At 30.8% G+C, this 24,067-nt stretch overlaps 1 protein-coding gene across 3 annotated transcripts in view; it reads left to right on the forward strand.

The window, feature by feature from the left end:
• The first annotated feature begins 938 nt into the window (after positions 1–938).
• Positions 939–24,067, forward strand: part of LOC118204692 (uncharacterized) — a 28,409-nt gene continuing 5,280 nt past the window's right edge. Inside the window, exons 1-5 of one of the 3 annotated variants that reach the window (XR_004760853.2) lie at positions 939–1,905; positions 10,679–10,868; positions 11,518–11,680; positions 18,263–18,289; positions 21,016–21,139. Coding sequence is in view for 2 of the 3 variants with exons in the window: in XM_035376990.2 (XP_035232881.1) it covers positions 1,076–1,905; positions 10,679–10,868; positions 11,518–11,680; positions 18,263–18,289; positions 21,016–21,139 (1,334 nt within the window). In the remaining variant the exon portion in view is untranslated. The remainder of the gene's footprint in view (positions 1,906–10,678; positions 10,869–11,517; positions 11,681–18,262; positions 18,290–21,015; positions 21,140–24,067) is intronic. The other 2 variants (XM_035376990.2, XM_035376991.2) reach the window with 2 other exon arrangements.

The raw sequence follows: 24,067 nt of genomic DNA on the forward strand, positions 1-24,067 counted from the left end.
AATCAAGAAGCAGATATTTTAACAAAGTATCTACCTAGGGTGAAATTAAAAGATGAACTATTAAAGTATGGACATGACTGACTGATTAAAATTATATCTTTAAATACAAATAAGGGGGGAATTGATAGTATTTGTTTATAAAGCATAATTTTAAGTTAATATTAAGTTTAATATTTTGGCAACATTGATATTAAATTGTAAAAAGAATGAGTTAAAAATGTATCTGGAAGAGAGAGTTTTTTATTATTATGGTTTGGTAGAATGTGGTAAGATTTCTTATGTCTGATTTTCTTTAATAAAGTTTTCTTTTTGTATATTGCCATAATGTATTTTTGTTAGAAGTGGATGATTCTTTTGAGAATGTTATATATATGCCAATCTTAAAAAACCAACACTATGGCGCCCAGGCACCCTGGTGGTTAAGCACCGCAGTTCAAATACCGTGTAGTATTTTCAGAAAAATTTTCTTTACTTCTGAAACTCATATTGCATAAGAATGTTTCAATTTATGCACAGAAATTTACTGAGCGTAAAAGGGGCGTATCGATAATCTTACACGATGTTCGGATATCACGTGACCTCCCTGCGCGTTCGGGGATTTAGCGCTGACCATGATGATCCGTTTTAAAAATTCAGTAATATAACGAAAATTTAAACCTTTTTGAAGGAAATCAGGAATTTTACAAAAGCTTAGCAACTCTATGGGAATTGAATCACATTTCATGCAATTTAACAGTAAAAATGTCACAGAGCAAAATTACGAACCTTCTGTCAGTAATGTCTTTCGTGCATGTATAAAGCTAGTTTTTGGTAATCTTTTTAATTGATAAGAATTCTTTAATTAATCAGAAGACACAAATTTCAAATCTCGTTTATTAATAATATCATAGCCTATCTATTTATTACTACAGAACCATGTGTAAATGTTTGATTTGGCGGGCAAAAAGGTTTGGTAGAAGAGGTAGAAAGGTGTGTATTTTGTTTTTATTTGAGTTTCATCGAATTATAAAATAGCATGTAATTCAAAGGAGACATAACTCTTTATCCCATCTAGTGAAAACCTTAATTTCGGAAGATGACAATTAAAATAATAAATTATAAACAGGATGATAGGTTAAATATATCTTTGCCATTGATTGTTGGTGAAGTTTTTCCTGGTGGCGATAGCACTATAGAAATTCTAAATAAGGCTTTAAGTGCTGAATCTGTTATTTGGCCTGTTCTAAATGGAAGATTTAAAGTATTAGTCCATTTGAAACCTGGTGAAAATAAAATTGGTTTTAAATACAAGGACCATATCCTAGATTTTAATTTGATATATGAACCTTTAAAGTTTAAAAGATTCATTCGTTTAGTTTATATTAAATGTAAAGATGATGAAGGCCGATTTCAGGCTCCTCCTGAGGAGAATAATTCCATCTACAGTGCCTGCAATCGAATACGACTTGGTGCTCGAATGCTTCAAACATTTACGGGTGACAAAATTGGAGATCATAAACTGCAAAGAAAAACATTTTGTCTTGAAGAGAATAATGGAGATGTAATATGTCATGTATTTACTAGTTCTTTAACTCTAAATGAAGCTTACAAACTAAATGATGAACAACTGTGGTCAAATTTTGCAGTTGAATTAATGAATTCAAATCTTAGAGTTAATAATGACTGTAAATTTCTAGCTTTCCTATCATTTACGCGATATCATAATAATACTATGTCACCACCACGGAATTATAAAGAAATTTTGCAAATGACTAAAGGTCAAGTAGCCTTGGGTGGTGGTGGGTTGGCATTATTTGGGTCAGGCTGTTTACACACATGGCCTGAAAATTTGCACGAAGTTCCATGGAGGTTTGGAGATAAAAGACGGATCGATAGAATGCAATTCATGGACGACAGTGCAAACAGGTATGACTTATCATTGTATAAAGTTTAGGAGTGTTAAAAAGACACAAAACATTTATTTCATATTTATATATTATTTGATGTATTATGGAATGGATGCTAAAAATTATTGAATTATTATCTATTATTAGAAGTATTATCGAATGAATACTGAAATTTATTAAATTTGTTTTAGTTATATTATATAAAGTATATATTGTATAATAATTGCATAATTGATATATTTATGTATTTTTGGTTAATCTTCGGATTATGATAACTTAGCGATTTTTTGGCGAAAATTTGGCAACCAACCCTGCTACACCAACCTGCTAGTTTTTTTTTTTTTTTTTTTTGGACGCCATTTTGTTTTTTTTCACTCAATATTTTTTCCCAACAATCTGCTAGTCGAATTACGCTTATGCTAGAACTTTTATGGAACAAAAGTGCTTAATCATGACGAAGATTAGGTGCGAAATTGGGAGAAGTGCAGAATCGCCCACTGCTTGCCGCGTTTTTAAGACTTGCACATACACGGTATTATCCATGGACACGTCAACCTATTTGCACTTAAAAAAACATCCCAGAATTGCACAAAAATGGCATTGTGCACACTCTTGACTTTATCCATGTACACTGCTTAAGTCCTAGCTAGTAACCTTTATTGCCTTACCAAAATGTTGCCAAACTACCTGTTACCATATTCCAAAGATTAGCCGTATTTTTTTATCTAGATTTTTATTTTGCCATTAAAAAATTTAGATTAATCTTTCACAGGGGTTTTATTTGAGGATACTTGTGATATTTTTGTTTATTATTGAAATCCATCCCATCATTGAAATTCACCGCAATCATGAAACCAATCTTGTCATATAATAGGGTTTCCATAGCATTCAACTACTCAGGTTACCATAAATGTATGATATGCAAGCAAAAGCAAATAAAAAAGTGCATTAGTTATCAAATAATGTTTAATGAATAAGGTGGAGAAGACAGACTGTCAGTAAAGAATAGACATTTTATTTATTAATACGTTGATCATATCTTATGGAATATTAATTTTAACTACCTATAAATCCAAAAATGCTAAATATAACTATATAAATCTATTAATTCACATGACTTAGATTTAAATTCTAAGCAATATAGTCAGTGTGTGCATCAAAACATACAATAACTGATATATCAGGTACATTTATATGTGTAATGTTAATTTAACCTTTTATACATTAAATTTATTTTGCCTTTTGAGTACTTTATTTCAAGGGGCATTGTCCATCATATAGATGGTAACAACTTTGAATTCATCATATAAATTTATTCTCATGATTAGTCTTCCAATTATGATATAGTGTTGATTTATTAGTGACAGTTCTGAGACAGTTAGCAAATCTATTATTAGGTAGGTGCCTTATACTATTTTAAAGGTTCCTTAAAATGCCATTAATATTAATAGGTAAGTTAATTTAAAAAAATACAATTTTATTATATTTTTGCTAATTTTTTTATCCTGCTGTCAATTATGTGATAAAACAAAATATTCACTTTTTTGGTCGCTTTTGTTTCCATGTCTGTTGTACATGTTGATTATTGTCTAAATCTTGCTTTATATACAGTGTTACTATAACAATAATTTTAGTGCATTCAATTATTTACGTTCTTGCCTTAATATAACGATGTAATCAAACCAAGTCCCAGAAGATAATTAACTTTCATTACTCTCATTTTTTTTCCCTCAAATTTTTGCAAATGAACTGTTATATGATGCTGACTTATTTTTTAAGTAGGATATAATCAGGTGAAAATCGAAAATTAAATAGATAGATTTTTGAGTTAAGCAGGAGGATTTTTAGATAATTTTCAGTTATGAAGAATTTCAAGAAATATGTGAAAAACGGTTTCTGAGATAATCTGTGGTAAAAATATATTTACGGGTGCCCTTTGGTTATTTTGGCAATACATGGACACCGAATTTGTACTATTCTTTGACGTTTTATTTTGGCTTTATGTAGTGCCGATTTTTGGCGCAAAAATCGACGCTACACAAATCCAAACTAACAGGTCAAAAAATTGCACAAACTCGGTATCCATAAAAAACCTCAAAAAGTCACTCCCTTGACTTTGTCCATGTGCACATTGATATATATTCACTTAAAAAGTCAAAGGATGAGCCAACAAAAAAATCTATAATCTCAATAAACTACATTTTAAATCAAACAATGAAATAACATAAAAGAAATTCATGTTATCACTTCACAAGGGAAATATCCATTTAACTTATTTACAAATTTCCCTGTCTTCAGTCAAACAAAATTCCTTAACAGCATCCAAAAACTTCCTAAAATTATCTGAACTAGAATCTGTATACTGGCATCGCCACATAAATTCACAAAAATATCCTCCACAGTGCAGGTATCCTCCAACGTTCGACCATATGCATTTCCTTCCTACAATCAGGACACTTATAATGGCAACTAAATGAACCTTTATTTACACACCAGTCAATTAATGTTTTTTTCCCTTTTGTTCCAAATTGTACAGAAACATCAAGTTAACCTTACAATATTCAGCCATTTTACCACGTAAACCACAAAAGAACAGCATAATTCTTATGCAAAATCCATCCCGGTTGATCTTTACAATACGGTAACTGGTAGTTTGGCGACATTTTGGAGGCGATAAAGGTTACTACCTGGGACTTTGGTAATAATGTGAGCAGTACTCAGTTCCGATTACGCATTATTTTGTGTGAGGGAAATGAGAGATCATGGGATATGTCATGTGATATTAATGGACGAATTACGGTTCTTGAATCGGAAAAGGGGGGAAATCTGGAACAAATCTAGAAATTTTGTATTTGGTTTATTCTGTGTTGTGTGAAACAGTGTTCGTGAATTTTTGGATCCCATGGCCGTAACTAAAGAAAAGTTTATCGGACACGTAATCAAGATTCTGAAGAAGATTAGGTAAGTTAGTATTTTTAATTATTTGAGGATATTATTTTTATGCATTGTTCTAAATGTAAGGTGGAAGTAAAGGAATTTGGTATTATTGGGAAAATTGTTATCAGCAATGATTTAGTTTAAAGTAATTAGGATTGTAAGGTAATTTTTATTAATTTAATGTATGTGCTCATTTATATTTTAAGTAGTGTTCTTGAATTTAATTATATTTTAATGAAATGATAGTTATTTTGTGAATTTTATGTTTGTAGGAATTTGGTATACGTTTAAGTTGAAATAAACGTGCATGGAAATAATTTAAATATTTGATATTAAGTATTTGTAATGCTTGCGGTATGAATTCGTTGGTGACGTGTATAATGTAATAGATGATTTAGAGGTAAAAGGTTTTGGATATTTTATTTATTTTATATGTGGAAATGTTCATATTTGTAAAGGGTAAATACTTTTTCGCGATCAGGTAATTTCATATATGTTCTTTTTACCGGGTTTAAAGATTGAGAAAATTGTCATGTATTTTCGTGAAATTTTTCTAATTTATGAGAAAAAAGCAGTGTACATGGATATAGTGAAGAGTGTGCGCAATGCCATTTTTGTGCAATTCTGGGATGTTTTTTTAAGTAAAAATAAGTCGCCGTGTACATGGTTTATGTGTATGTGTTATTTTGAAAAACGCGTAAGGAGTATGGTATTGTGCACTTTTTCCCAATTTTGCAGTGAATATTTGTCATGATTAAGCAGTTTTGTTTGATAAAATTTCTAGCATAAGTGTAATTCGGCTAGTAGATTGTTGGAAGAAGTGTTCAGTAGATAAAAAGAAAAGAAACATGTCTTTACTTCGTGAAGACAAAATGGCGGCGGGGAAAAAAAAATCGAGGGTTGCTGTAGGAGAGTTGGTCGCCAAATTTTCGCCCAAAAAATGCTAAGTTACCATAATGTAAAGATCAACCTCCATCCCATCATTGAAATTCACCGCAATCACGAAACCAATCATGTCATATAATAGGGTTTCCATAGCATTCAACTACTCAGGTTACCATAAATGAAACAACAACTAGGCGATAAATGAAACAACTTAGCAATAATCTAAGGGGCACCCTTCAATCTACTCTGTATAACCTAACTTGTATATGCCGAACAGCTTGGAAATCACAAGAAATGGGACAAGTTTTTATAATAAGGATTTTGTTTATCTTGAATTGGCTTCAAATGTTGCCTCATTTTGCAGTGTACCTGGAAAGAATGTTAAAATGTATTAAAAATTTTGTGGGAAAGGAAAAAAAAATGAGATGGTGAAAGTATTAATGCCCAGAATGTGTAGATTTATATGAAAAATGAAAGATTTGTATGAAAATGCTTTTCTAGTATCTCATAGTACAGAACTGTCATGAGTATGTTCTTCATTGTGTCCTCAGTTTAATGATGTAGCTGTTAAATGTACTTTTTCAAAAAGGTAATTTGATTTAATTTTTAGTCTTCATTAAAAATTTATCAACTTGATTAAAGAAATTTTCTTAATATCAAGCTTGAAGATTTAAACAATTTTAGATTTATTTTTTACAAATGCTCCACTCAACTCATTGCATGTCAATTAGTATGTACAGTAGAAAGTCTCTAATACAGGCATCCATTATCCAGAATGATCTATAATCCAGACCTCAAAGCCACAAACTTATGCATGCGCGTAAAGTGTTTACGTATGCGTGTTTGATGCATGCGTACACTATGCATGCGCATAAAGTCAGTAAAGCGTTTACCCATGCATGCTTCCGATAGTGAAGAAAGTAACAGAGAACGTTAATGAAAACGAAAAAATTTCGATTGACACGTTAGTCGGTATTTTCGACACAGCAATTACAGGACTTGAATAGTGGAACTCTGTAACTGATTAAAAAATTATGTCTGTTTATAGAATTAAAGAGAAAGTATTAGCACAAAAAATGAAGCAACTTAAACAACTTGCATTGATAGAAATGTTTACTAAAGTAAAGAAATAAATATTAAGCTTTTTTTTTTTTTTTTTTTTTTTGTAAAATTTGATTTTAGATCATTATTGCTCTCTATTTCATAAATTATGGTTTCATATTTTTAATTATTTTATTTCTGCATGCCATCTTACCAGATTTAAATTGATGATCTTTTATCCGGAAAAAACCCGGTACAACCCTAATCTGGAATTGCCGAAGTCCCGACGATTATCTGGATTTTATTGTTGATAAAATTTAAAATATTTTAAATTTCAGTTCTTTTTAATATGGTAGGTATAAAACATGTTCATGATTTTATTCCATGCAATGCTGAAAAATGTAAACACGTTGCATTAACAGTAATGCAAAAAGTGGAAATTTTGTGAAAGATGTAGGGAGATGCTACTCTTCGATTTATAGCAGAATTGTATAGAACTGTGAGATGGATTGCATATGATATATGAAAAATAAAGAAAAGCTGCTGAAATTTTTCGGTAACAGTGATTCTAACACTGGAAATCTTTGCACGAGGCAAAATCAACAAACCTCAACACTGTACACAAGTTGTGACAGAGTGATGGAGTACCCATTTTAGGACTGCTTCTGAGAGAAAAGGGAAAATGGATTCATGCTGATTTAAAAATAGAGAAGATGTGCTACTTTAACAGCAGTTGGCTGAACAAATTTGAGCATAGATATGGTATAAGGTATTTGAAAGCCTGTGGGAGGGAAAAAAAGAAAAAAACTTTCAATAGGTAAAGATGGTGCAGAGGAATTTAATGATGAATTTTCCGTACTGGTGGCAAAAGGAAATTTTAATCCAGAACAGATTTTAAATATAAAAGAGAATAGACTTTTTTGGCAATTTTTGCCAAGAAAGGCATTTGTGACAAGCATAGAAAGGGTACCATCAGGGGTGAGAGAAGCTAAAGAAAGAGTTAATATTTTAGTATGCAGCAATGCATCTGGAACTTAAAATGTAAACTATAATGTAAACCAATGGCAGTGGGTAAGAGCACCAATTCTGGAGCTCTGAAATGAGTAAAATGCTTATGTTTGATTTACAGAAATAATAAAAATTCCTGTTACATGAAATAACTTATGACTGAATGATACATTGAATATTTCATTAAAGAGGCTAGAAAGCATTGTAACAGTGTGGGATTACCATCAAATTTCAAGATTACATTATTGTTAGACAATTGCTATGCACATTCAGATGCAATCATTTTAGCATGTGATAGTGTTGTGGCTCTTTTTTTGGGGGGGGGCGAAACATTCCATCATTGATCAAACCAATGGACTGAGCCATAATACAGAGTATTAAATGTCACTACAAATCTGAGGTTCTGAAAAAATTCTTTCAATAGACCATTCTGTTTCCCTTTGTGATTATAAAACAAATTTCACCATCAAAGACTGCATGTGTTTGTTAGCAGAATCATGGAATTTTGTTTCCTAAAGAATATAAGTAAATGGCTGGCCATAATATACAGTCATCTTCTCTTTTGAAACGGAGAGCCATGACAGTGACTTTTCTGTTTTTAGGGTCACTGCAACAAAGGTGAAAGCAAGAGAATTGCTTCTGTATTTGAAAGAAAGAACAAATGAGGAGAATTTGCAAGAAGCCAATATTGTTGACTGGATGATGTGTTCAGAATAAGCCAACACTGGCATATCTGATGGCCAATGATGAAATTATTGGCTCTATTTTGAACTCAACACAGCAAAAAAATGATTCTTTCACTGACACAGATAAGGAATTTGGTAAGAATGAGGAGGAATCTTTTAAAGAAGGTTTGTAACATAGTGAAAAATACCTAACATTTCTAGAATGGCAGAGCTGTATCAGAGAACAAGAGATTATGTCTCTATATAATTTACAGGAAAAATTTACCCTGAAGCACCCTAAAGTTTTAAAACAAACCTGTATCAGAAAAATATTTGAAACATATAAAAAATGAAATATTTTATGCTTTATTAATGCCCTTTATTTTCATGGCTTTATTTTCTATGTCCTTATTTATTCTGCACTTTTAGTCTAAGTCTTGATTTATTTTCACTGTTTTGAAATCCTCAAAATCCTAAAATCCAAGCTTTGTGGATTTCTTGTCTTTCATTGCAGTGTCCTATACTTGCTTTACAAATGTCTTATTGGTTTACTTTTTCGGAGGGGAGAAGCTTTCAAAATTCTAAAATATTCTGATTACTTGAGCATTCTTGTTAATTGAATGACTGGTAGTCGAGGTTTTAAGGTATACATTTTATCTGAATAGATATTTTGATTCTTCTAATTCATAATGAAATGAAAGTGATTATGAAACGTTAAGCCCACTGTCTGTGACCCATTAATCTTTTGCATTATGAAGGACATCATAAAAAGAGCAGATCAATAAAAAATTCTATATTAATTTTGATTTCTTTTTAATATTTTGCTTAGGTTAGAGTAGACTGAAGAGTACCCCTTGTATTATTTTAAAGTTCTTGTTTCATTTATCACCAAGTTGTTGTTTTTTTTATTGCCAAGTTGTTGTTTCATTTATGGTAATCTGAGTAGTTGAATGTTCCGTAAATAAACTTTTACCTAGAATTGTGTGCTTCTGTAACTTTTTAAGTGAAAATATATCAATGTGTCCATGGACAAAGTCAAAGGAGCGCAGAATGCCAAGTTTGTGCAATTCTCTGAATTTTTTTCTAAGTGAAAATAAGTCGACGTGTACATCGTCAAGTCAAGGGAGTGTGCAGTGCCTAGTTTGTGCAATTCTGTGATTTTTTTAAGTAAAAATAGGTCAATGTGTACCGAGTTTGTGCAATTCTTTGACTTGTTATTTTGTCTTTGTGTAGTAGCGATTTTTGGCACTAAAATTGCTGCTACACAAAGTCAAAATAACAAATCAAAGAATTGCACAAACTTAATATCCCTGTACCTCCAAAAATCACTAATTTTCGCCAAAAGGTACCTGTAAATATACTTTTTCTGAATAGTTATATAAGAGATTTATTTGCTAACTCCTTTTTATCTCCTCCTAAAGGTAATCACAGTGGATGCAACAAAACTGTGGAAATTGATGAAAACTTATTTACAAAAAAAGGGAAAAATTTTAGGTCATATTCGCTCTCTGTTAGTGGGTTTTAGAAGATTTTGCTGTGAAATTAGAAAATGTTCCTTGTTACTATTCCCGAAGGGATCGGAAAAGAAATAAGCCCAAATTTACTAATATGGTTTTAGAAATCCAAGGCATGGCTTTAACAGAGGAGTATCAAAATTCCTTATTTATCCTATCGGTTATTACCTATGGACAATTTTCATATTCACCAGAATTTCAACTAAAAATCAGTTTTAGGTATGATATCAGTAGCAAAGCCATATTTAATTTGATGTAATTAATAAAATATCATCTAATTCATTAACTGATTTGTAATTTTTCAGTTTTTTAAGTAAAAGTTTATAAATGTTCATGACATCTTTGGAACTCAAATAGATATTTTTATATACCTGCTAACTCTGCTGAAATGATATAAAAATGTCGGAATGTGTAAGGCATCGCACAACATATCAGAAAACTAAATTCTACTGAATACTGAAAATAAATTTTATTAAATTTCCTAATGTGTGTGTATATATTTTTTCAGGGAATTGATTTAGTCACTTTTGAAAAAAAAACAACAATTTAGTTTTTTTGAAGGAATTCATGCAGAGTGTAAGATACCCTGTTGTGTGTGCTTGTGGATTAAAAATTTATTACTGGCATTAAGAATTTGAATAAATTATATTGTGTGATTAATATGTTATAAATAATGAATTTTCTGTTTTTTGAAATATGCATTATAGTTTTACTTTAATTATTATTTTTTAAAATTCTTTAGGGGCTGGTATTGGGCATGCTATTCTACAGGGCTTGGTGCTACTTTGCATGAATTAGGACATACATTTGATTTGGGTCATACAAAAAGTGGAATTATGGGAAGAGGTTTTGATGATATTTACAAGTACTTCATTGTTGACATGTTTTATCATGATCACATGTTTCAAAAGCTGTACAATCCTTATTATCAGGTATATCATTCAGAAATTTAAATTTTTTAATGTTGTGGGAAATTTTTAAATATTAATAGTTTAATATTTAATGTTTATAAATAATAATAAATACAGGGTGTCTCACTCAAAAGAGGCCTTGTGAAAAGTCTGATAAAAATCTATAATAAAAGGAAACAAAAACAAATTTTTACTGCCATATATAAACTTTTGCATTGTTGTGGACTTTTTCCATACTTATGCCTTCTGGAAGCATTTTTTTTTTTTTTTTTCATTTTCAAGGAACTGATATATTACTAATTTGTAATAAATCTGTCAGTAGTTTTTATAGCCTAGGTTTGACATTTAAAGAATATCAAGGAAAATGATTATTTTCCCTTGAAAATTAGTATCTTTATCATAATGAACACCAAAATCAGAAAATTTTTTTGGCAGACTTTTATTTTCTATAAAGTGCATGAATCCTTTAATCCTTTAAAATATATCAAGTTAAATTTTTTTAAGATAATTAATTCAAATAAGAATTGAATTTTGCTTTTCATTAAAGTTTAATTTGGTGTACAATTTTTAGAACACCATCTTATCACCATTATTATTATTATATTATTATTATTATTGTTACACACCATGAAAATCATATATTTCTGTAATATTATATTTATTCATTTAGGTTTCTTCTGTGCAGAACTGTACTGTCTCCTTATCTCCAACATCACCTGTATCTTGGGAGCCTGAAATAGAAACACCGTTGTACAACCTTCATTTTCAAAACATTAATGATAGCACTCAGTCCAAAGAAAAAGTTAATAGCAATAATTTAACCCATAACCGAGGTAATTATTTGAAATATCTCTTCTAGCTTTAAAATTCCCTTTACAGAATTCATTTATAGTTTTATATCGTGAATAATAAAAGCGAGACATGCAGTTGAAAAATTTATAAAGATAAGGGCTTATACTTTTGGTAATGCAATTCAGTTAATATACTTTATTATTTGACAATCCATGCTTTTGTTAATCATGAAATAAAATTTAAATGAATTTTGTAAAGAGAATTACTTAGCCTCTTGTTTCCATGAAAAAGTGTAGTAAGTTATTTTTCTTCTAATAGTTCATTAATTAAGACACAATAACATGCCGAATAAATAGTAATTCAGAAGACAAACAACAAAAATCAGCGTTATATTTACAAAATTTCCACAGGTCTAGTTTCAATGGTTTTACCGAACCACCATCCTCAGCTGCAAAATCGCAAATGAACAAGATAGGAAAAAATGATTAGATAAGATAAGAAAGCCTGGACAAGAATAAGCAAGTAGTGCCATCTGTTGGTGAAACCAGAACTAAAACATAATTTCTTTAAAGGCCGAAGGCAAATTTGGATTGAAATTAGGATCGTTAACTAGAACAGAAAGATTTTTATGAATGTGAAATGCCTCTAGAAAATCCAGTTCTCCAATGGAAGATGTTTTTTGAATAATTTTGGCAGGAGAAAAATTGAAAGTGTGATTTTCAGACCAACAATGTTGCGCAACAGAAGACTTCTGTGTTTCCTTTTTTCTAACATATGCCTCATGTTCCTTGATGCGAAATTTTAAGGCTCTCTTAGTTTGGCCAATGTAAATTAAACCACACCGGCAAGGAATCTTATAAATACCCCAGGAATTCATATCCGGAATGGGGTCCTTAAGTATGGAACTCGGAATTTTATTGATGGGAGAATAAACAACCCAAAAGTTAAATTTCTGCAAAATATGTCCAACTTTATAGCTAATTGATGGAAAGAAGGAAATGACAACAGAATTTTTATAATCTCCTAAAACAAGAGTGTGCCTTTTAGTGTGTTGAGATGAGAATTTTTTAACTGCTTGATTAATAATGTTGGGTGAAAAGCCCCTGTAAATAGCTATTGCTTTTAAATAATTTAGTTCTTCATCAAGGGCTAGTTTGGAGGAGCAAACTTGAAGAGCACAGAAAACATAGGAATAAAATGAAGCTAACTTTTGTTTAGTCGGATGACATGATTTAAAGTGTGGTGGAAGGCAAACCGATGAAGGTTTACGGTAAACTGTAGTACTGAAGTTAGATGTGTTACGTGTGACCAGAATGGCAAGAAACGGAAGAGAATTGAAAGTCTCAAGTTCAAAAGTGAACTGAATAGCAGGATCAATAGAATTCATTGTTGAAAGAACTTTATTTAAATCATCTTTATTACCTTCAAAGAGGGTAAAAGTATCGTCTACATAGCGGAATCATGCCGGGAAGTTTAAAGTTTCAAATAATTTTGATTCATAATAATGCATGTAGATATCAGCCAGGATGGGACTGAGGGGGTTTCCCATGGCTAATCCCTCAGTTGCTTGTAATATTTATTTTGGAAAACAAAATGTGTTTGTTTCAAACAGAGTTGAGTGAGAGAAATTAGCTCATCAATTTCGATGCAAGAGAAATGAAATTCGCGAAGTCTGGTTTCTAGACATCTGCTGTTTTTTCTGCTGTTTTGTGTGTGCTTTATTATTTTTCTGCTGTTTTGTGTGTGCTTAGTTAATTTAGTTTGATTTTCTGCATTGTTTATCATGCCCTCATCCGTTAATCATTTCACTAAATTACGCCTGAAATGGCAAAAATTCCTGAATCATCTTGACTTTTTACTTAAATGTAAATGTAAAAAATTGATTCCCAATTTTATTCAAATCAAATCTAATCAAAAACCTTCGAGTTGCGTTTCAAGAATTCTGTTAAATTGCAAGCTTGCGTTACTTCGGTCCGTCATAAGGGATACACGTCAACAATTGTCCAAAATTGAACATGAACTCTATAAGCTTCATCTGGAACTCGCTAAATCATATCCAAAATTCACTGCCCTTGAACAAAAGTCTTGGTCTAGAAAGGAGAATGCAGTTAACCGTCATAAAAACACCCTTGCAGTTAAATTCGAAAAACTCCTTTTACAGTCTTCCAGTTCAAGTAGTTCAAAAAATCTTCCTATTGTAAACATCAAGCCAATAGTTAGTATTTCTAATGTTATTCTTTCAGAAGAACAAGAGAGAATTCTAAAATATAATTTTGACTTCTCACAAACCTGTAAACCCTCGATTCCAAAGATTTTGGCTCCTATCGAAAAAGCTTTCAAGTTCAGTAAAGAAATGATTAGGCATCTTATCGCTCATAATATGAAATTCAATAATAAACCTTTGAAACCAAATCTAACTGCGAGAGAAAGAGCTACAATGTGCGAAATTCATTCTAACCCGGATATTATCATTTCAGAGGCCGACAAAGGTGGCCAGATAGTCGTCATGGATAAGAACACTTACATCGATGGTGTCACTAAAACGAAGGACCATATAATCCAATCCCTAAAGATCCTTCACCTTCCGACTTGTCAAAAATAAAAACTGCGATCAAATCTTCGCAAATCATTTCAAGCAACTTAAAACATTTGCTTATCCCATCTGTCGCGAATTTTGCCAGGTTATATGCTCTTCCCAAAATTCATAAAAGTGGTATTCCTTTCCGCCATATTGTATCAAATTTAGGTACTGCCTCGTATCCATTAGCTAAATATTTGGTTTCTAGATTTTCCACTCTCTTAGACAATAACACTTACACCATAAAAAATTCAATAGAATTTGTAAAAAAGGTTATAAACATTTCTCCTAGTAATTTACTCATGGTTTCTTTTGATGTAAAATCATTATTCACCAATGTCCCGGTGGAGGGTGCATTAAGATGTCTAGAAACCAGACTTCGCGAATTTCATTTCTCTTGCATCGAAATTGATGAGCTAATTTCTCTCACTCAACTCTCTTTGAAACAAACACATTTTGTTTTCCAAAATAAATATTACAAGCAAACTGAGGAATTAACCATGGGAAGCCCCCTCAGTCCCATCCTGGCTGATATCTACATGCATTATTATGAATCAAAATTGTTTGAAACTTTAAACTTCCCGGCATGGTTCCGCTACATAGATGATACTTTTACCCTGTTTGAAGGTAATAAAGATGATTTAAATAAAGTTCTTTCAACAATGAATTCTATTGATCCTGCTATTACTTGCAGTTCTCTTCCGTTTCTCGACATTCTGGTCACACGTAACACATCCAACTTCAGTACTACAGTTTACCGTAAACCTTCATCGGTTTGCCTTCCACCACACTTTAAATCATGTCATCCGACTAAACAAAAGTTAGCTTCATTTTATTCCTATGTTTTCCGTGGTCTTCAAGTTTGGTCCTCCAAACTAGCCCTTGATGAAGAACTAAATTATTTAAAAGCAATAGCTATTAACAGGGGCTTTTCACCCAACATTATTAATCAAGCAGTTAAAAAATTCTCATCTCAACACACTAAAAGGCACACTCTTGTTTTAATAGATTATAAAAATTCTGTTGTCATTCCCTTCTTTCCATCAATTAGCTATAAATTTGGACATATTTTGCAGAAATTTAACTTTAGGGTTGTTTATTCTCCCATCAATAAAATTCCGAGTTCCATACTTAAGGACCCCATTCCGGATATGAATTCCTGGGGTATTTATAGGATTCCTTGCCGGTGTGGTTTAATTTACATTGGCCAAACTAAGAGAGACTTAAAATTTCGCATCAAGGAACATGAGGCATATGTTAGAAAAAAGGAAACACAGAAGTCTTCTGTTGCGCAACATTGTTGGTCCAAAAATCACACTTTCAATTTTTCTGCTGCCAAAATTATTCAAAAAACATCTTCCATTGGAGAACTGGATTTTCTAGAGGCATTTCACATTCATAAAAATCTTTCTGTTCTAGTTAATGATCCTAATTCCAATCCAAATTATGTTTTAGTTCTGGTTTCACCAACAGATAGCACCACTTGCTTATTCTTGTCCAGGCTTTCTTATCTTATCTAATCATTTTTTCCTATCTTGTTCATTTGCGGTTTTGCAGCTGAGGATGGTGGTTCGGTAAAACCATCGAAACTAGTCCTGTGGAAATTTTGTAAATATAACGCTGATTTTTGTTGTTTGCCTTCTGAATTAGAGTTCATTAATTATTTTCTGATTTTTAAATAAAAGCAAATTTTATGAAAATAGTTTGTTTTAAATATTTATTTGCATATTTTAAGTCAGTAATAGATATCAGTTAAATTATCGAGTTGAAAAATGATAATTTTTCAGCAATGAAAATCACTCTTTTACTTTCAACAGCTCTGTTGCATCAAATGATTGATACAGTTGAGCAGTTTTTGAAAATTGGCCAAAAATTCAGAAATTAAGTTACAATTTTCATATAATTTTTTAGAAGGTCTTTTTCCCCATTTTATTTGATAGTGCAAACAGCAAAATTTTGATATCTTTAGTGTGTTTGTTAAACAAGCTAAAAAACATTTAAACATTAAATTAAAAAAAATTCTAAATGGAATTTTGAAGAAAGTGCTTTACCACATTGCATTGCCATCCATAAACGGTGTGTGTACAAAGTTTGAACTCTATAGCTTATGAAGAAATAAGTTAAAAATCAATGACAAAAGTCTGACCATAGTGGAACACCATGAATGTTGAAAATAAAAGTTTATAAATACACTCAACTCAGTTATGTGAAAAATACTTAAGCCAAATTTTTTCTAAATATATTTATTAAAGTCTGATAATTTAAAACTAAAATATAGAAAATAAAATATTAATAGTGATAAAAGTGGAGTTTTATACTTTTGAATTCAGACTGAATTTAAACAACATTTAGAACAGATATGCATCTTTTGAAAAGTATAAAATGTGCATTTAAAGTATTATTGCAATATGTGTTAGAGAAGTAGTTCCCTTTGCAGATATGCGGTATGTTCATTGAAAGAAAGTTTTATTGGTTTTATCTTTTGGAATATATCTATTAACCCAGATTATATGTTCAAGAGTTTTATTTGTATGAAGAGTTCTGAGGTTCCTACAAGTTATATTTTTTAACAGGCAAAATTTCTTCAGTTGATTATTTTCTGAAAAGTATTTTAATTTTTTAAAGTTTGAGTTTTCGGTTAGGAAATTTTCCTTCTGATATCTCTTATAGAAATGTTTAAAACATGAGTAAGTAGATGATATTATAGGTAATAATATACAATCAAAAGTCGTTAATGCGGACTCATCGGAACTTCGGCGATTCCGGATTATTGATTTTTACAGATTATAGATCATCAGTTTAAATCTCCTAAGAAGGCATAAAGAAATTCTAAAATTAAAAATATGAAACCGTAATTTATGAAATAAAGAACAATTATGATCTAAAGGGTATCAAAATTTACAAAAAAAAAAAAAAAAAAAAAAAAAGCTTAATATTTATTTCTTTACTTTATTAAAAATTTCTTTTAATGTAAGTTGTTTATGTTGCTTCGTTTTATGTGATAATACTTTCTCTTTAATTCTATAACGAGACATAATTTCTTGTTCAGTTACAAAGTTCTGCTGTTCAAGTCCCGTAATTACTATGCCAAGAATACCGACTAACTTGTCAATCGAAATTTTTTTGTTTTCGCTAACCTTTCTGTCACCTTCTTCATGTCTTTATCCATTTTTTGCAGCAATTCCACTTTTTGTTTGATGGACATCAAAACATACTTTCGTTTTGTAGATCCTTTGGGAGCTCCAGCATCGGAAATTCTATTTGACATAATCAAAAGTTCAAGTTTACTTTTATAAAATTGCTCTTACAGTCTGCAAAAAATAATAAGCTGCATCCAATTCGAAGATTAAGGAACAACGCAATCATCAACATTAACTGAAATAGATAATTTTATCTTATACCGTTCGTTATACATTAAACGCGCACGCGAAAACATATTTTGCATTTGCGCACATGCATATGCGCAGTCATAAAGGTCTTACGCGCACGCGTAAATGCCTATGCGCATGTGTCAAAGCGGCGCATGCGCAGAAAGTTTTTAGCTTTGAGGTCCGGATTATAGATCATTCCGGATTATGGGTGTCTGAATTAACGACTTTTGACTGTATATGCTACTGCATTTATTACAGTTATTTCATGCTTAGGTGTACCATCTTTAACAGCTTATTAAAGGATTGTTATATGTGTCAAATAAAATTTTTGTCCTAATTTTTGTCATTTATATGGAAAATGTTTGAATAGTGTGAATGGGATTTTATACAGAAAATTTGATTGATAATCATTTTGAAATTTATAAAACATTACTTGAAATATTATGCCTTTTTGTGTGTGTGATGAGAGGCTGCAAACAGAAAATGTTCTTACCATAATGCTTTCATATCTTTTCACCTAACCTTTGAATTTATATCTGAGGTTTGATAAAATTGAGTTTATTTGTGTTGCATTAGATATGCATTACCTATAGTGGTAAGAATTTTTTTCCTTTGTCATCTTTTAAATTTGTACGCATGCAACATTATATATTTCTCTGTTAATATTTTTACAGATACAGTTTCTTCTAGAATGTTGAAAGGTATTCAAGATTTTTCTTTAATTATTCTCTTTTGTATTAAGGAGTGCTTTTTAAGAGAGAAATTAAATGAATGTATTGTTAACCTTTTAACTGTCATGCCTGAGATAATCTCGGGCACAGCACTGGTGTTAAAAAATGTCACGCCCGAGTATTACTCGGGGTAATTTTTTTTTGAGTGCATCGTATTGTTATACCCAAATATATATCGAGAGACGTTTATTTCGGCTTCATCTCTTTGTCAAACCCGACTATATCTCGGGAAAAGTTAATGTGCGCTTAATTCAATAGATGACAGCACTTTACTGAAGATTTCAAAGGTTACAGGTTATAAGTTCTTTGGTTCAAAGTGCACGGGATCTTTTTGTTGTAAAATGGCATCCAGTTCTTTGAAACGTTATATAGATGATTTAGATTCTTCAACCGAAGATGAAGGATGTGTTTTTGATGAGCAGTATTCATGATACTTCCATGGTGAGCCTCAAAAATAAAAAAAAAAAAAAAAAAAAATCTGATGTGTACACCACATGACTTCCTTGTATGGAATATTAAATTATACACATTTTTTCTTCCATTTTAATTAAACTTATTAGATTGAATTAAACCTACTTCGCCGACAGCGCGTAAACCACAATAGAATAAATGCATTCTTTAAAATTCACTTTGTTTACCATAGCGACACTCTGGCGCTAGGTTTACTTAACAGTATTATATTTCATTCATATTATAACTCGGAATGCACAAAATGTATATCATTTAAAGAATTATCTAATCGTTGCCACATGTTCCATTCATATAGTATAATAAAGCTAGAACTATGTATAAAAGAAATTAAGCAAATAAAACAAAAAAGAAACAGTTTTTCACATATGATTGAGTATTTCTCATTTAATTAATTCAGTTCTTACTTCGCGAGAAGGCAAAAATACATAAAAACTCAAAATATCTATATTAAAAATTACGACGTAAATCTCAAACGCTTATTTCCTCGAAAAAATTCCAGAAAGAATATATTTATATACGTTTGGTGCGGCCGATTGCAACCAAAATACGAGGTGTACATCTACATGTTATAGCAGTCCTATATACAAAATTTCAACGTTCTGAGGCTACTCGTTTTTGAGTTATGCGAGATACGTACGTACGTACATACATTCGTACAGACGCCACGAAAAATTCTCTTCAGAATTAATTTTAAAGCAGTTTTATATTTTTTTTGAAGGAAAAGAGTATTTTATTCTGTCCTTACGTACAGATATCACGCAAAAACATCATTAAATTGCATTCGATAGCATTCAAAATGGATATTTACGTTGAAATATGCTGCCTGAAACTTTTCCCGATTACAATACTTCCTTTTTACTTCGTACAAGGAAGTAAAAATGAAGATATACTCAAACTGAAGGTTGTTTCTGACTATAGTCTAACTATGGGTGGTGTAGATCGCTATGATCAGGAAATATCCTTTCATCCAACAATTCGAAAACATCAGAAAAAATATTATAAAAAGATATTTTTACATTTACTAGACAAGGTACTCTGGAACTCATATTTGTTCTATAAAAATGTAGTTGGGAAACATATTACATTTTTAGAATTTCGAATCCAAGTTGTATAAGAGCTTTTACATAAATATGACGATGCAGCTTCTGGACAAAAGAATGTTGGCAGACCACCTACAATAGATAACCCTGCCTGTCTTACTGAACAGCATTTTATTTCCCATATTCCTCCTACTCTTGTGAAACGTGAGCCTACAAGACAGTACAAAGTGTGTTGTTCGAAAAAGGATAAAAATGTGAAAAAGATAAGGAAGGAAACACGATTCTGGTGTAGTGATTGTGGAGTTGGTTTGTGCATGGAAAAGTGTTTCCAGTTGTACCACACAAGATTGAATTATTGAACTATCAATAGGTATTCACTTTTATTTTTTTTCATTTATTTATTTTTTAGAAAATAATTAATTTTTTTTTTCATTTTTAGAAAATAATGCTCCACTAGAAGCGAACTTTACAACTGCCATGTTGAGTGGCAGCGGCCTCAAGCAAATATACAGTGGCTACAAGACATTAAAAATTTTACCCATGTACTTCAAAATATCAATTTTTAACTACTTAAGTATATTTTATTTTGTACTAAACATTTGATTTTTCCAATAAAAAAAATTGACAATTTGTGTGCCCAAATCAACAAAATAACTTGACAGTTAAAGGGTTAAACGTATGAAGATAATGAATAAAAAGGCTACTTTTAAAAAAAGTTAGCTTTATATAATTTGGTACTCTTCTGTGATTGGGACCAGATTCAGAAATGTAAGTGTATATGGATGTATGTGTTCATGTGTGAACGTATACATATACATACATATGTATACACATACATATATATACACCTAATAACATACACACATGCTTACATACACATATTTTTTAATCCGGTCCCGACAACAGAAGAATACTCATAAATTATAATGCATTATATTAAACAATCAAAGAGTAGAGAAAATGCCGCCAAAGAATCTAGATTAATTTGTGTTTTACTGTTGTGAATTAAATTAAAATATACTAATTTGAATTAAAAGTAAAATATACTTCAAAGTCGTGTTTGTAATTATTTTATGATATTTTTTGGCACATCTCATTATAAATGGACACATGAAAATTAAGATGACTTTTAAATGTCTTTTTATATTGTTATTTTATTTTTTAATAATTTATAATTTAAATTAGATGGTGAAGTACCTTGGAGATCTCCTAATCCACCAGATGTATATTATAATGACCCAAATTTAGCTGTGAATGTAGGAGGTGCTTTTTGGGCAAGATCATCTGCTCTGTTGCTGTATTATCACAGGTATGCATTTTAGCATCACAGGTTTATGCATCACAGGTATGCAATGTCCACTTTTGTAATAGCAATAGGACCGTTGTTGTAAAATTGTAGCATAGGCTTTAGGATAGAGTATTTTTTCCCTGTATGTCTCATCATACATCTCCATGAGAAAACATATCAGGGTTCAGATAATTTGTATTTGTCAGGCAGCTGTTAGAATGAGAGATTTATTACATTTTAGAGAATAACCATTTCCTTCTTAATTATTCATGTTTGAACTGTCTGAATAGTTTATTATGGACAATATTATGTTTGTAAACCTAGCAATATCCATAAAAAATATGTCCTGCGTGTCTGTTTTTCATATATCAGTAAAAGAATAATAAAATAATTAAAAGAAGATGGATTTGAACATTTCTGCATTAATCATAATTTCATCAATCCGAATACTGTTTGTCGTATGCAAACCATTGAAAGATTATGGGGCAGTGTCAAATGACAAAATAAATGTCAGATTAACTCTGCCCATAACCAATTAGATTCTTATTTATTTGAGTTTATATGGCAGCAGCTACATCCTAAAATTCAAATGTTTGTAGACATTTTGAGTAATATCCTCTGAGTTAATTCACTTACCAAATTTGTTTTTCTCATTATTTGGCTAGTTGTATAGTTTTCATTAAAAATTTCCAATTTTCCAAATATCTGTGGATTTCTCAATTTAACCATATCGTAAATTTTGCCAGTTATTCTTATCCTTCAAATTTTTCACAGAATCTTCAGCATCGGGCAATGTTTGAATCTAATCCCCAAAAAAGAAAACCAGTACCATTCATTTAAAAAAAAAATATTAGGCAAAAAAAGTGATTTTGAACGATTTATTAGAAGGTTTGTTTAAATAATGTGTTTTGTTGCTTTCCAAATATCTGTATTCTTATGGAAAGTAGCCAGTTTATTGGTAACTTTGAAAATTTGTTTGTTTTGTTATCTTTATGAGTCATAGGCACTACTGTATTCATAAATAAAACAAAAAGAAGCCTTTTATAAAAAAAACAAGATGTTTTATGAGGAAAAAAACAAAAATCTGTGTGGTCAGTATTATATTTTTACAGCCAGTGGATACTATATTTATATTTTTACAGCCAGTTCATCTATAATCTTCAAAATTTTTTGAAACAATATTTTTCTTTTGTTTGCTGAGCCTTTTGCCGAATAAATTCAGTAAGACAGATGAAGAAGTGATGCCATGCTGGTCCTTTTTGCTTCTCCACTTGAACAAACCCCTCCACTTGAACGAACCCCAAAGTTATTAAACCTGTTGTGTGTAGACATTACTTTTCAGGCTTCATTTTTTCAATATACTTGTAACCAATTACATGTAGTTCTTGGTGCTAAATTCTTTCCAGCTATCAGAAAAGATAGCTGTGCCTTTTTTGGTGCACTTTTTGATTTGTGCACGATCAGTGTTGCTGTGATTCTGTCTGGAATAGTTACCAGAAAAGTTTCCTTTCTTACATGCCAAATTCCTGTAAAAATCCATTACAGTGGAAGGAGTTGAACAGCATTGTTTTTGTCTCTCATTAATACATTTTTGTTAGTTCTGAAACTTGTAATTTGGGATAACAATGTAAAATATATCCATAAATAGAAAAATGTATTGTGTAAGTAAAAAGAATATTGATGAAATCGATAAGCCCTTTAAGATATGTAATATAATAGTATTAGAGCATCTTTATGTATATTCTTTAATGTGCTATGTTTATTATTTAAGCTATCTCTTCAGAAAGAGTATGAATAGTGTATTTTTCTCTTTTTGATTCTCAAGCTGTTAATGTAGTAGAAAAAATGCAAGCAAATATGGTATTCCTTTGACCAACAATAAATCTTATGGAAAAAAGAAATGGCTATCTTCAAATGAGTTTCTAACCCACATTCTAGCATTTGATTGCAGTTTCTGACATTGCATTTAACAAATATCAGAAAGGTCATTTAGGAAATACAGCTTCATAAAATGAAAACTGTTGCATTCTCTGTTGCTGGACTAAACACTGTATTTCTGACAAAATGTAACATTTTATTTCTCATTAGCTAATCCACTAAACACCATAGTGTCAATATGATTCGCTTAAAATGTACCCCCCCCCAAATAGCCATCAAAATGACTGTTAAAGTACATAAATCCTCATGTTCTCAAACACATGTATGGTACACGTATGCATGGGTTGGCAGTAGTTGCATAAACTCTGTAGTTCTACTAGAGGTTAAAACTGAGAGTATGGATAATCAGAAGTACTTATATTTTTATTATTTGGCTTACTCAATAGTTTTAATTCAAATTGCCCCAAAGGAAAAAAATTGCATGCATTGAGATTCAGTGAATACAATGGCTAGTCCATACCCTTGCTGTTGCATGAGAGTACTGCAAAATATTCTTACAGGAAAGTGAAAACATGCAAGGCACACCTAATATTCAGTTCTCACCAATTAAAATATGTAATTTAAAGATTTAATTACTAGACTGATTTTTGTGTAATGGTTATCTTTACATTTGTTGTGGAGAAATTTAAAGTTTTTACCATCTGTGCAAAAATTTGTCACATTATACTTAAATTTGAAAAACTGAATTTTTACATTTAGGCAAAAGCCCATCATATTATAGTTCATAACATTATATTAAAATTAATAGCTTATTTTAAAATATTTTTTCAATTCAAATTATGGTTTCTCTGCAATGTGTGCTCTTCTGTTTTAAGCATTTTACTCACATGTATCATGATAATAGTCTCAAGACTGATAGGTAGTTGAAGTTCCATAGTAACATATATTCACACAATGAAAAATGTTATGAATATCATAAACAATTCTTTTGTCATTTTACTATTTACATGCTTTTTAGAATTATCAATCATTTAAATGTGTATTTTCACATTTCTAATGGTTTTTAAGTTT

The sequence above is a fragment of the Stegodyphus dumicola genome, chromosome 6 (genome assembly GCF_044657685.1).
Source record: "Stegodyphus dumicola isolate Sdum_Otavi_A_Nest chromosome 6, ASM4465768v1".
NCBI lineage: Eukaryota > Metazoa > Arthropoda > Arachnida > Araneae > Eresidae > Stegodyphus > Stegodyphus dumicola.